This window comes from Plectropomus leopardus, chromosome 11, assembly GCF_026936395.1.
Source record: "Plectropomus leopardus strain MGB_pleo_1.0 chromosome 11, ASM2693639v1, whole genome shotgun sequence".
Classification (NCBI taxonomy): domain Eukaryota; kingdom Metazoa; phylum Chordata; class Actinopteri; order Perciformes; family Serranidae; genus Plectropomus; species Plectropomus leopardus.
The window spans coordinates 33,203,303-33,218,128 of record NC_142186.1 but is presented as its reverse complement, the minus strand read 5'-3'; the positions used below and the strand labels follow the sequence as shown (position 1 = coordinate 33,218,128).

Below are 14,826 nucleotides of genomic sequence, written 5' to 3'. Positions count from 1 at the left end.
TGACCTGTGCATTACTTCCAGGTCAGTGCCTTCTGCGGGTCCCCGGCACTCCCAACAATGTCTCCCTTACAGGAGAGGGAAGAGCTGGCGCTTCAGGCAAGTCCCTGTGGAGTCTCTTCAAAACACAGTCACCATGGACACAAACTTGACCGGGAGAGGAGTGTGTTTGTGTGTACACACCGAGGAAAGCGAGACGGAAAGAGGGTGAAGACAGGACTGTGCGTGTGTGTGTGTGTGTGTGAGAGAGAGAGAGAGGGAGAGGGGTGGGTGTGCAGGTGCAGGTGCAGTTTGCATGTGTGTATTTTTAAAAGCATGAAAAATTACACTCAAGTTTGGTGCATATTTTCTACTATAAAAATAACTCCAAAGTCCAAACTTTTATTTTTCCAGCGTTACCACTGACTTCTCCGGTGCTTACCGCCCGCAGCAGTGCGTGATTGACTGCCAGCAATCTGATCCAGTGAAAGACATTGACAACCAATAGGAAGCGGAGTGCGGCTTGTTTCCATGGGAGGCCCCGGGAGGCGATGCCAAGCCGCTAGAAAGCAACACAGTGAGCGGGTAGAAGCGCAGGCAGCGCAGGGACTGTGGAGATCCTGCAGCCGCTCCGTGGCACTCTGCGCGCGGATGAAAAGCGAGGTGGCTGGGTAAGTGCACGGTGTTATCCACACTTCCCCCGCGCCATAACTTTATTCTAACGTGTAAAAACAATTCTTCGGCGCACCCTGCAGCTTAGCTCGCTCGCCGTTTACGCACGAAATTTACAGATTGTCAACTTAACTTTATAGCATCGCCGGAGGTGTTGTCGGTAATTTCCGTCTTAAAACAGTAGCAAGAGGTTGCTGAACTGAACAGTGCCTTAATGAATGAAACTCCATTCATGTGCTCTTTTCTTATGCTGGCTTTTTTTAAAGGGTGACCGGACAAGAGACTCTCTGGGGACTCTCTGCTCGTCAATTAAAGCCACAGCGGTGCAGAATGGATAGATTTTACGACCAGCAAGTGCCTTACTGTAACTCTAAAGTGAGTTGGGAAAAAAACGCTTGGAAGCAAATCAAATAACAGATGCAGAACTTTCACATCATCTTTAATATCTTTCCTTGTTCTGCTCTTCTCTTTAATACTTTTCTGTTTCTTCTGATCTCATTTCTTGTCTTTCTTCCTGCTGCTGCCAAGACTCATTTCTCCCTCTGGGACCATTTAAGTTTCATCTAATAATCAAAGATAAACAAGGTGCACACTACTATACCCTGTTATTGGTTATGCACCATGTTAAAGCTTGTTAATTATATCTGATGAGTGAAGCACAGGTTAGTTGCATGGCTTAAGAAGTGTGTGAGGCTCATTGTGGATCTGCACGTTTGCTGCAGCTAACAACAAAATGCTCCAATGAGGATAAGAATAATTGATTTGCGCCTTTTCTGTTTTCTTTTTTGCAGAAGCCCCAAGAAAAGACAACGAGCTGCGAAAGGCCAGCAAATGACAGAAAGAGAAAATTCATTAAGTCCGACCTGGCTCTGGACACTGAAGGTAGGCAGAGGGCAGGGGGAGAAGTTAATTTCACGGCTCCTAAACATTTAGCAAAATTCAATTGGTTTGTGGCCACCTGCGCTGCTAACTACAGAGTCTCAATTACAACACAGCGGCCTGTGATGAGTCTCACAAGGCTCCGTCAGTGGTCAGAGACACAAATTGACTTGTTATTAGCTGCACACGTGCCCACTGAGCTCCAATGCGCTCTGATGGCGTATCAGCCCGCCGTAATGAAGTCAGTTGTTTCTGATGCTCCTCCAGGGCTTTGACTGTGTTTTTTAACTGCCTTCAAGCCTTGTTCTCTCGCTTCATTTCCAGAGCTCTTCCAGGACCTCAGTCAGCTGCAGGAGACTTGGCTGGCGGAAGGTGAGTGTTTTAAATCTCAAGCAAGAAAAGGAGGAGAGATGGGTAAAAATGGATAGGTTGTGAGGGGGGGGGGGGGCTGCCTGGAGTTACAAGCCGAGCGTCGCAGTCCAATTAAAAGCCTGTGTGGAAGAGGCACCTTGTGTGTCATGCATACATTAGAGACTGTGAGAGAGGGGTCTTGAGGGAGACCGAGGAGGCTCTACCCAGAGAGTGTCATCACAAATTACCAGGAGAAGGCTCTCCGATGCTCACTGTCTCTTCTGCTTTTGGCAGGAGCTAACACGCTGCACGCCAGCCGCCGCCACCACCTCCACCTCCACCAGAGCTCTGCTGTAGCCTACCAGCTCTCTCTCTCTCTCTCTCTCATCTGCTCTCTCTCTCTCCCCCACCTTTCTCTCTCTCTCTCTCTCTCTCTCTCTCTCTGCTTCCTCTCAGCACACCTCTCTATCTTCTCCAGCTGTACCATCACCTTGTCTTGTTCAATTTCATTTCTTGGTGGCGAAAAAAAAAAAAGAATGGATCTATAATTTTTCTTTCAACCGCAGACTTTTAAAAAGACCAGAATCTCAAAGCGACGATTGATTTTTAAAAAAAAAAATATTTATCAATTTCTTTGCTTTTTAATTTTTTTTCTCTAATGGCAAGACTTGCTCATTGTGGTCTAACTGAGACGTGATGCTTCAGGATTTAAGTGCGAGTGTCCTCTTTCCATCGTGTCTGCAGCATCGAAGTTTTGGTTAGTGGTGAATATTGTTCATCTTATTTTGACTTTTTTATGTGCATGTGCATGTCCCACTTGGCTTCTTTGCTTGACTTTTGTATTTGCATCTCACTAAGATGCAGCTTGGTTTGAATTATGCATGTCATCTAAAAGTTTTTGTATCAGTAGATTTTAGTTTTATGGTGAAAAATTGCAGCATTATTGGGAGTTGTTTTTACTTGAAATCCAGACAGTGTAAAGTTGTATTTTGGGAAAGCAAATTATTGCTTGAAAAGGGTGAATTCAACTAGTTTTTGCATGTATAAAAGCCTTAAAAATAAAATTGCCAGTATTTTCTCTGCAAATGGACCAAAGTACTGGTGTAAAAATTATGTTTTTGGTGCTTGGTAATAATAGAAGTCATGTTCCTTTCACTACAGCATAGTGGTATATTTATACAGTGTTATAAGATAGAAAAATCTTAACTGTTTTATATGAAAAAAATGTGTTAATTTATGAAGAAGCCATTTTGAAGTTCGTTTGAAAAATCATTTTTAATGTATAAAATTACTGTTAGGGTTATTTTTAGTCCTTTAATTAAAAAGATTAGAGATGAGAAATTATTAGAACATTTCAAAATCTACCTTACAAATGCACATTTGTTAAACATTTTTAATACTATGCTGTTTTATAAAGTAAGGTAATTATTAAAATTTGTTGTTATTTTTTTTAAACTAATAAATTCTGACAGAATTGCAACAATAAAATGGCATCCTCCCACAAAAATATCTTTTTTACCACAGCAGTCAGTGCTCAGGTTGTAAAGCCATAATTCTTGCTGTAAAGTAGGACTCTCAAGTGAACAGTCTAATTGAATCAACTTCAATACTTTTTTTTTTTTACTATAAGGATTGAGTCGTAAAACATCCCCTCGAAAAGTGTCAGGAGAAATTTTAGCTCGCACCCTTCACACAGGTGAATAAGACTCTCAATCATTTATAAGCTCCATCTATTCTTTAACACATTTGAAAATGCTCGCAGTGCAATCCAAAGCTTTTAAAAAATGGAAAGTATGCTTTGAAACAGATATTGGAGTAGTTGAGCCAAATCTGAGCAGCAGATTATGAGGCGGCCGCGGCGCACACCGCAGGGCGTGTAAAAAGAATAAGACACGATTTTAATATTTCAGTATCCAAAGTGAGAAAAGAGACGGCGGCGGCTGATAAGAGGTATTACTGTTAAAGATTACAGTTCTGCCTGTCATGGATCAATGTGATGATGTGCGCGTCCAGATTGTAGATTTAATAAATGACTTCCTGTCCATTAAGATGAAAAGGAATACCTTCCCATTTTCTAAGATTTATTAGTTCAGGTAATTGGAACAAGAGGAGGAATTATGAGAGACAGACTGAATTTCCGACTCAAAGAGCGAGAGGTTGAGCTGACAGGCGTACGCTTGACCCCCACAAACCACTTCTTCCCTCCAACTCCACCTCGATTTTTTTTTTTTTTTTTTTTTACCTTTTCAAGTACTTGTTTTTGCTAGAGAAAAAAAGAGTCATTGTAGAGATTTTTTTAAACTTATTTTTTGCTTTTGTTTATGCAATAATTTCTCTCAGCATAATTTGTCTTTAAAATCAGTGCAGGCAAAATGTTAAATTTGTTTAAAACTCCACCTCACACACAGAGCTGTCGCTGGATTTTGGAAACGCCTCCGATAGTCTCTCCTGCTCAGGCCTCGTGTTTACAACTTCTCCCTTTTCATCCTTACTCCTTTCTCCCTTCTGTCCTTCTTCTTTGTTTTTTTTGTGAATGGCGGCAGATTTCCAGCTCTGCCGTTCTCCCCAGGAGTTTGTTGCAGAGATCAGCTGGCCCATTCACAGACTGAGGCCAGTGACTCATCCATCCTGTACTTCCTTTTTGGACACAGAAACACTGCTGCCTTCTTTCTTTTTTTCTGTTTCTCATCTCTCCTCTCTTTGTCCCTTTTCTAAGTTCGGTTCTGTGAAGTTTGTGTGTGTTGTAACCATGAGAGGAGAGCTGTTTCGAAGTTTGTGTATTTTTCATTCTTGTGTTCTTTTGCTACATATGTATGTTGTGGTTTTGACTGAAGACAAAAGCAAAAAAAATATGATTAGAGTGAAAGAGGTTAGGCTTTTAGAAGGTTTAAATATGACTTAAATTGTCAGGATTTTCCTTTATATCTGTTTTAAGTTGATGTATTACTATTATTGTCCTGTCGCGGCCCTTTAAGAAGGCGTGCAACAAAGTGTAGTAATCCAGCAAACTTGTTTTCCAGATCAGACGTAATTCAACCAGGCTGAAATACAAATTGTGGCTGAAGGAAGTGCATACAATAGAGTGTTGATAGCAGCAGAATCTGGAGTGAAATCATTACACGTCTTTGTTTGCTGCTCTCTGCACCCGCTTGACATTGTTGGAAAATATGGAGCAATTTCTCCTCTTGATCTGTTGATTGTTTACTCTCTTCAATTCACACCTCTGGCGAGAGAAAAAACATCCCCGATCATATCAAGAGTGACAAAAATGGAACATCAGTGATTTTTTTTTTTCCCCAAGATCTCTCGACATGTCGAGGCATGTCACTGATCCTGTGATAATGAGGATCCACCTCATTGTGTGTATAAATAGACGTGCTAATGACACATTTAAATCTCCTTTTGCCTTTCGCCACAGAGAGACGAACTTGAGGGACACGTAGAACTGTCACCGAGTGTAAATATGTGTGATATAAATATGTACAGAGCCAGAGCGGAGCAGGCTTCATTATTTTAGCATTAGCCCGAGTGCAGGGGCGTTTGAGGCGCAGGTGAAGCGGTGGAAGGTTTGGAACAGACCTAACTCGGTAGGTACAGGTGGATTCACCAGTAGGGAAGAAGCCAATTAGATACTGTTAACAATGGGTGTTTGGCTGCTGGCAAGGAGTGAGAGCCGAGGCTGCGGAGCAGTCAATGGACAAGGCGACCTCAGGAAGTGGAATTAGGAAGTAGACGGCCTCCTAAAGCAAAATATTAAATCCCTCGCAGGCAGGCTTTTGTTGGAAAACACATTTCATTGCCCAACTTCTTTTGTAAATCAGCGATAATACATTGCTCGTAACATTTCAAGGTTATTTTGTACATTTATTTTTGCCAGAACTGTAATTATGGTGCATTTCCTGGTTGCTCACTTTTTTTTTTCTATTATCGAGCCACAGAAGTCTGATTTTATTTAAACACACCAAAAAAAATCTGATACCAATTAAAATCCAATTTTTAAATTTTTTTTTTAGATATGAGTGTTTGTACTTTGAGACTCAAGAAGGCAGAGTTTTACTAGAAGAAAAATGACACTGAGATTTAGTTTAATGAAATTTAAGGCCAGCATTGATGAGAAAGGTGCTCAGACAAATGGAAATTTGAACAAATACAAGCAATCTTTGTCTGCTGAGGACGATTGTGTGATATGTTTGAAGGCTTCAGGAAGGCTACAAAATGAAATTTGTGGGGAGATTTTTTTTGTAAAGTAAATTATTTTTTTAAAGAGATTATTTGTCCAAAAAAATCTATTCGCCGGTCTAGAAAATAAGACTTGTAGAATTTACTAACAGAAAAAACATACTTGTTAAGACCAAGATTTTAGATGTTATGTATAAGTATATAAAACCTTACTGCAGTTTTTTTTAAACAAACATGGGCACCAAGGTAAAACAAAGTACTCCTTGCCCTGATTTCCTGTAAAACATATTTTCCGCAGCTGTGTTCTTGAACCGACAGCAGAGGCAAACAGTGCTGGGATAAGCCAACCTAATATCCCAAGAGACTGTTTGCCAGAGGAGGGTATTGGGCTGCAGAGAGCTGTGATCAATGCTGCGTTGTCCATCAACATCAGAAACAATCATTCCCTTTCTTCTTCTCTTGCTTGTGTCTTTAGCTCAAGTTCCCGACAATGACGAGCAGTTCGTTCCAGACTTCCAGACTGAAAACTGTGAGTAAGAGATCGCAACGCTTTTCTCTTTGTGTGTGTATGCTTGTGTTTATGTGTATGAACATCTGTGGTGTTTTTTTGTCGTTTTTTTTTTTTTTTCTTTTCATTCGTCTCAACAATGTGTGTTTGTACTCGGGGAGAGTGCATGTGGCGCTGTGTGTTTTTCCGTGTCTCTCGGTACCCTCACCTTTGCTCGCACAAGTGCTCTCTGGAGAGTTGCAGCAGTCTTGCGGGTCTGCAGACAGGTGCATGGGTGGAGGGGGGGTCTCGCTCTCTCTCTCTCTCTCTCTGTCTCTGTCGTTCTGTCTCTATATCTGTCTCTCTCTTTCCTGTGCTGCTCATGTACCTCTCACCACCACTGAGATATTATTGCACTGTGATTTATTTGCATAAACATCAGAATATTGTGGCAGATTTTTTTCAGGGCGTTGAAGTGATATTTTTAAACTGCAGGTAGGCCAAACTGCTGTCAATTGATGGCTTTTTAAAAAAAAATCTTTTAAAAATTGCTCCTACGTAACCTCTCCGCGAAGTGCTTTTGTGCAAACCATCCAGTGTGGTAAGATTTTCTAAATCTGGCTGTTTAATATTAGTTTTTACTACATTTATCCCTCTCAGCTGAAGCCTTGTTGGCCTTCTGGTATAATTTTATTTCCTGCGCTCTCTATTTTTTCCTACAAGAGAAACAGTTTCTAAGAGTACTCTTTTAAGAGTTAGAAAAAAATGTCTATCGCTGGACCTGAGCTGGTTTTACACTCGCCGTAATAAGGACGAGGTAGTTTCTTCACCTGGTTGTGCACGGTGGCTGCACACGGTGACTGGTAACTTGGCACGGTCCACTTCTGGGGGAAGTAGTGCCAAGGTGGGGACAGAAATGGAGTGAGTGGAGCTCAGTGGGACCCGGAGTGAGCACATGTCTTTCAGATGAGCCAAAACGCCCATGAAACTGTGAGAAAAGACACAAAACAAGTCTTCCTGATGTCCTCTACGCCCTTTAACCTGGAAGCAAAGTTGGACAAAATGCACAAGTGTGAGAACAAAAAAAATGGTCGCATTTGGTATTTTCATTGGAAATCTAGTAGTTTTGTAGTAGATTGTATGATTATAGGCTACATCTCAGACCTTTTAACCCTTTATGAGCCAGTTCACAGCCTGAGATCCTCCAGCAGGTTCCTGTTGGTTGCCTAGATTAAAAACCACAGGCAGTCTATGTTTTCACTCTCTCTTTTTCCCATCATTTCTCAGGTTGACGAGAACAGTATCATCCTTTTGAACACTTGTGAAAAGTCTTGCTCTTATATGACAAACTTTACAAACGCCCTTAAATGTTTTACGGACAAATTTTGTTTAATATATCAAATGAGTTCAGTTTATTTATTAGTAACAAAAAAAGTTTAGATTCAATAAACTGTATTAAACCTCAGAAGATTGCAAGGTCGTAGTTGTTAAAATTTCCGTTATTCTGATTACTTTTCAGACTTCTTGTCAATGCTGGCTTAAAATTAATTAAACTAAAACTTAACATAATGTTTCTAGTGCAACAATCTCCCTCACTGTTTCTTGTCTCAAAATACAGACACTTATATCTAAAACAGTTCTTAAAATAGGTTGATTTCTTTTGAAAAGAAGTAAAATTCAAATTATTTGCTTTATATTAACAAGATCAGACTTGTGAACTACTAGGAAATGCACTGTAATTACAGATCTTGCTGTATGAATGTGCGAAAATAACATTGAGATGTTATATACATTATGTTGTCCAACAAACGCGTGTGTAAAAGCAACTAATCCACCCTTGTGTCCTTCAAATATTTTACCCCCTGAAATCATTCCCAAACGTTTGAATTGATTTTCTTCAGAACATGCCACAGCAGTAAACTAGAAACTCATCACGTAGGAGTGAATTAGCCGAAAATCAAAGATGGAGGAGCGATGTTGGTTTACAGTAGAGAACCAGAGGTCACCGAGACTGTCCCGTTGTCCTTCAGAGGTAGCCAGGGTGGGTGGCCACGGTGGCAGGAGACTGCTGACCATCTGAATTGTCCTGTTGGCAAACCTGCAGCAGACTGGAGAGGCACTAACAGATGGCGGGAGGGTGAGGGCACCGTGGTTGGGCGATCGAGCAGGCATCCCAGCCGGCAGCTCTCCCATATGGGTTTCACCGAGCCGAGAGATGGAGGGGCGGACGGTGGGGTTGAGAGACAGAGATGGAAAGAGATGCAGCTAGAAGTTGTAAGACTGAGATGAGAAGGTCAGTGAGGAAGAGTGGAGGTAATTAGACTTAGTAAATGTCATTACTGTAACAAAGCAGCCTCGATGTGTAGGCTTTGTTAATGCTTGCAAAATAGTATATTCTCCTTACTGTCAACAAACCCCACAGAAAAGACCAATCTGTGTATCCAAAGACTGACATCTTATTCCTCTTTGCCTCAGAGCTCCTGTTTAACTGTCAGATAGTTCCCAAAATATACATTGTTCACGTCTCTTTGAGTTATTAGCTGTTTTAGGAAATTGTGTAGCCATATCAAAAATTTAAACAATATATTTTTGAACTGTTTTTAAAGATTTATATTGCATCTTTGAAAAAGTGTTTTTGGGGCTAAATTGTCATTATTTCCTATCTTTTTCATGGGATTCTTTGACAGTAACAAAAATATAGAATAACACCAGCGTTGTCCTGTAAAATAATTCATAATTAGGCCTTTACAGTTTGGGTCAAGTGCTGCTGAGCAAGTTAAAAAATAAAATCCATTACCGTCTAAACTCTTCACTTTAAATTTTTAAATAGCATTAACTTGTCACTTGTAAGTTATATTTTAAAAAAATAACGTTTACTAGTGTTAGCTATAAAAGCTGAACTATGTCCTTGATAGTAGCACAGTTAGCATTAGCCAAAAAGTCGGCTTATTTGTCCAGTTGTGTTGGTAGCCATTTTTTTTTGCTAGCTTCTTTGCTGTCTTAGTTAGCTAATTAGTTGCAAACATCAGCAAACGAAACAACTAGTGTGGCAACAAAAGTATGTCTTTTATAGATTTTAGAAGTTTTACCTGTAAATGCAGAGATGTGTTTTTTGACTGTTGCATAGTTAGCATTAGCCAACACAACAATTTGTCTTTAATCTAATTGACAAATAGCCAGTTAGCTATCTGTAATAACTAGTTTGTAAAATAAGCAAAAGAAAAAAAAAAGTTTAGCAACTGAAGTATTTCTTTAAGAAATACAAAGTTAACTGTAAATCCTTTAACACGTCATTGATAGTAGCACAATTAGCATTAGCCAAAAAACATAATTTTCCCATTTATGTTGTTAGCCCTAATTGTTTGCCAACTAGTTTGCTATCTGTGTCAGCTAGTTGGTAGCATAAGTTAAAGAAACAAATAGCAACTTGAGTATTTATCTTATGAATATAAAGTTTACTAGTGTTAACTGTAAATGCTGAAACATGTTATTGATAATAGCATAGCAGCAACCAAAAACTAATCTGCCCAATTGCTCTGGTTTTGCCAGCTAGTGTTAATATTAACAAAAGAAATAATTAGTGTAGCAATAATAGTGTTTATTTATGGTAAGATATATTTAAAATAGAAAATCAATCCATTAAAATATATAAATAAATTGTATTGAATTTGCACGCTAAATTGGTATTCTGTTCAGCTGACTAGAATGAGAATAAAAAATGGAAATAAAAAGAAAGAAAGGAATTTTTGCTGTCAACCTTAGCGTTAAAGATCAGAGAGGCAGCTTTGAAATTCCTTTCCCTGAGTGTTATTTTACATTTTCATGGCCTTAGATTTATCACCTCTCGAGCAGCCATTGCAGTTCCTCTCAATGTCGACTTCGCACTCTCCATCCATGCAGCACAGAAGCAGCATGTGAGCGGCCTCGAAGCAAAAGTGTCCTCGGGCTGAAGGAGGAGAAGGAGAAATTTTCTTTGTCTCCAAACTCCAACACAGATGCTTACCATTAGCATAACTTAGCAGGGAATGAAGGAGTAGAGGAGGTGTAAAATGAGGCCACACGTTACCAGCAGATCTGAGCCTCCGTCATTTAACAGCAAAGGCGAGCACCTACAGTAGGTGAAAATGGAATGGAAGGTTTTTCGCTGTTGCCAAAAGACCTGTATTTTTTTATGAATGGACTGGAGAAATATCTGCCAAACGTAGGCTCCGGTTCTGCCAAAACACACCATTTGTACCTGAGAATACACAACATTTGCGGCCAAGAGTTCTTTGATAACGTACCAAAAGGATTGCCAGAAAAATGGCAGTTAAAATGAGATTATTAAAACAAAGTTATATTGGAAAAAGTAAAGTATTTCCTTACATGTATGATAAAGCCAAAACAAAACAAAAAAATTGTGGGTTTTTTTAGATTTCTTTTGAATCTGTGCACCAAAGGCCAAAGAAAATTGCAGAATATTGGTGTTAATGACTGAGGAAAAGAAAAAAAAAACATTTGCATTCAAAATAGACCCAGTAATTGTTCTAACTGCTTCTACTTTTAAACACTCTACCATCTCGGTTAATCAATATGTAGATAATGAGAGCAATCAAGCAGTGATGGGCATGACATTCTGGACTAAAAAGGAAGTCTCTGTTTTAGTCAGAGGCAATGCCCTTGCTATTGATTTGTGTACCTTGGCACCCCACTGACGAAATCTATTGTGACATTTCCATTTCTAATTTAAGGGCTCTGCGCTGCTGCACACGTGGGGCTGTTGTTAATAGCTGATGTGACACATACAGTTAAACACAGCATTTTCATAGACATATTTAAATTGAGTAATGTTTGTAATGTGCTAAATGAAGAGAATATAGCATGAGGTGCAAACCAGTCATGTCACATTCTGAACTCAGAGAAAGAAAAAAATATGCTTATTGTAGTTGGTAATTAAAGTGACACTGATTATGATCTCGACATTCAAAACTGAGGTTCTGTTTTGACTCCGTAAGCCCTTAACGAGGCTCAGCCATGCCAGCGTCGTCAAAGGTCTCCCCTCAGGAAGTGTCTCTTTGACCTCCAATCGATGACCCGGAAAGGTCAGGCCCCCAGCGAGGGCTGCGAACAACCCCTGAGCTTTGTCATGCCGGGCCCGTGTGGCCCGTCCCCCAGGGGCTCGGCTGTGCGTCAGATGGGGTGTTGGCAGATCGACCCCTGCTCGTACGGCAGCTGTCAGTCAGCCGTGAGAAAACTCCCCAAAACATCCTCCTCTCTCAGCTCCTTGCAGCCGTTCAGACCCTCCAGACTGTGGAAAGAAAAATACTCCCAAACCGCAGATTTGAGTCTTTTGGGTCATCGAATGTCAAAATGTTTGTACTTTACTTGAACCAGGAGTTGATGGATTTCCTTTCTCCATTCATAATTTCAGCTCGCTTTGTTTTTAATGCGGGTAAAAAAAGGCCGTGTCTCAAGTCAAAAATCATTCCCTTCAATGCTGTGGGATGCTGTGGGGACGGCCTCACCGCCGCTTTGTGTGCAGCCGCGGTGAGACGGCGATCGGCGAGGCAACCCGAGCCTGACTTCATTCTGACTGACTGGGTTTTCGTCAGAAGCGCAGCCAATTGGATTAGCGTTGATCATGACTTGAGATGATGGCATGTTAATCAGGACTGATCAGGCACTTAACAGCCTCTCAGATGCAGTGGGGGGCCATAGGTAGAGAGCCCCCCCCCACCCCTCACCCCTCCAGATCAATGAGCACTGTTGTTGTCGTCTGGAACATATTGACAGCCAGCTGAAAGCAGATAAAGCATTTATAGGAGCGTGCCGCACACCCAGATTTATGATTGTCATATTTCACCAACAGAGTCGCTGTCAGGAGAACGGACGGAGAAATGAGATTTGAAGTGAGTTGTTTGTGTAAGTGATGTCAAAGAGATGTCAAATACTGTTGGCGGACGGATGCTTGGAAAAGTCTTTTAACTTCAACTTATCCATCATTTATTCTCTTAATCAGTGACGGCCTGGTGCACATTCACACAGGTACAAATGTCCGTGCAACAGTACGGCGTACGAATAAAGAAGAGGCTGGACTGCTTTGTCCTTTTGTTAAATATTGTAAAATTACCAGTAATGTTGTCCAGGGTTAGGAGAAAAATGCATACAGCACAAAATGGCAGTATTCTGCGTGGCAATATTGTATCAATACATGAAAGCCAAGTATCGATATTTGATTGTATATTAAAAAAAAGTGTGTATATATATAAATATATATATATATATATATATATATATATATATATATATATATATATATATATATATATATATATATATATATATATATATATATATATAATTAATCTTGCAAATACTAATAAAACTGTTGGCAGCCTACTAGAATGATTAAATCAGTTGCTTTTTCACTTCACTAGATGCATGTTGCTGCAATAAAAATGATTGAAGTATGCAGGTTTTTTTTGTTTTTTTTTTAAATGATGATAAATCACAGTATATTGCAAATTATATTATCGCAATACTCATTTAAAATCACATTAATATTGTATCGTGCGGCCTCTGGTGATTCCCACACCTACTGTTGTCACAATACAGGAGTCTGAGGAGTTAAAGGAGTTATATATATACATAGTCAACACAAATTTCTGTACCACAGTAAAAGAGGGCATAAAATTATATATGTTTTTTACTAAAAGATCAAATTTTTAATGGAAATTATAACAGATATTGTTAAAATAATGGGATTTGGGGAAATAAAAACAAAACAATCACAGTTGTTTTGCTACAAGAATCAAAAGCCCAGCTGATTATCAAAAAAATATTTAAAAACTCACATTCTCTTAACTTTAGAGGTTTGGTGGAATTTAAAACACCAACATTAATGTATAAAGTAAAAGATAAGATGCTTCCAGAGTGTATTCAGAGTCAGTATGGAGCTACAAAAACAAAGATGTGTATAAGTCAAAGGATTTAATCTGTGCAATAGTTTTGGAAAGAAAATGGAAATGTGTAAAACATTTTCAGAAATACATCTCAAAGTAAGATGATTAAGAAACATAAAACCAAGTTCTGAACGACAGTGTGTGTATATGAGTTTTTTTGTGACTTTGGGATATATATAGAATATATCTGGTTTTTCTTGTGTCTTTTGTTTTCATTGTGTAAATCTAAAGTACAAAACAATTAATGTTAAAAGGGTCCATGCAATAAGCTAAGACAGCCTGCATGTTTTTGGTCAGAAAAACTTTCTTCTCACTACTTCAAAAGTAAATACTTAATATAGTGTGTTTTGTTTTGACTAAACTTAATTATATAACAATGTATAACAATGCTATAACATGACAATGACAACTTTTCTCATGTTGTTTATTAGCTGACAACAGCAGAATGACTGTAGTAAACATTAATAAGAGTGATGTGTATTGGTAAATTGATCATCTTGGCAGCACTAATGCCCAGTAACATTCTCCACTGCAGGTACAGACAGAAAGTGATAAAACTGGTAGCATTTTCTTTCTATAGTGTGTTCATTTGATTGTTTTTGTTCAAATGAATGATTTGTAAGACATGGTGTGACTTCGGACAGAGGCAGTGGCTCAACCTGCCATACTGAGTTGATAGAGTGGATTTTAGTGCAGTGACAGTATAAACCTTCTGCCTTAAACGTATGCAAAAATTATGCTGAGCACTAACAAAAAAATCAGTTGCAGCTGCTCTCAAAACCCACATTCTCTGATACTGAAGAAGTTACTCATTTATAGGGAGGTGGTTCATCGTCATTCAGTATCTAAATTTGTCTTTTTTTTCCTTCTTTCTTCTCTCTCTCTGTCGTAGTGGCTTTCCACGGACTGCAGCTGAAGATCAAGAGGGAGCTGCACAGCCCGTGTTCAGAGCTGAGCTCCAACTGTAGTCAGGAACGGCCCTTCAAACTCCAGTATGGAGAGAAGTGCCCGTACAACGTCAGGTGAGCACTGCACCACGCCAAAATATACTCATCCAAAAGACTTTAAATATCCCTCAGGAAGCCGACACTTTCACCATTTTAAATTGGCAATAAATTGTAAAATGCTGAAAATTAGATCAAAAATAAGATAAATTTGGGTGTTTAAGATTGGACATCTGTCATGTTATTAGCTGATTTTTACACTTTGAGCAAGCGTCAGTTTATTTTAGAGATGTTAAAGGTTGAACTTCAGTTTTTCTATTTATTTTCAATTGCTCAGCTCTACATTATATTAGATTTCTTTATTTATCTGAAAACATTTGCAACATTTCAAATGAGA

The 14,826-nt window shown here is 39.3% G+C and overlaps 1 protein-coding gene across 4 annotated transcripts in view; it reads left to right on the top strand.

The window, feature by feature from the left end:
• Positions 1-262: 262 nt before the first annotated feature.
• Positions 263-14,826, top strand: part of etv1 (ETS variant transcription factor 1) — a 28,291-nt gene continuing 13,727 nt past the window's right edge. The window contains exons 1-6 of one of the 4 annotated variants that reach the window (XM_088084666.1): positions 263-647; positions 915-1,023; positions 1,440-1,530; positions 1,852-1,899; positions 6,533-6,586; positions 14,378-14,507. In XM_088084666.1, the coding sequence (XP_087940792.1) occupies positions 508-647; positions 915-1,023; positions 1,440-1,530; positions 1,852-1,899; positions 6,533-6,586; positions 14,378-14,507 (572 nt within the window). In that variant the 5' untranslated portion in view covers positions 263-507. Of the gene's footprint in view, positions 648-914; positions 1,024-1,171; positions 1,234-1,439; positions 1,531-1,851; positions 1,900-2,034; positions 2,636-6,532; positions 6,587-14,377; positions 14,508-14,826 lie in introns of those variants that run through there. The other 3 variants (XM_088084665.1, XM_088084668.1, XM_088084667.1) reach the window with 3 other exon arrangements.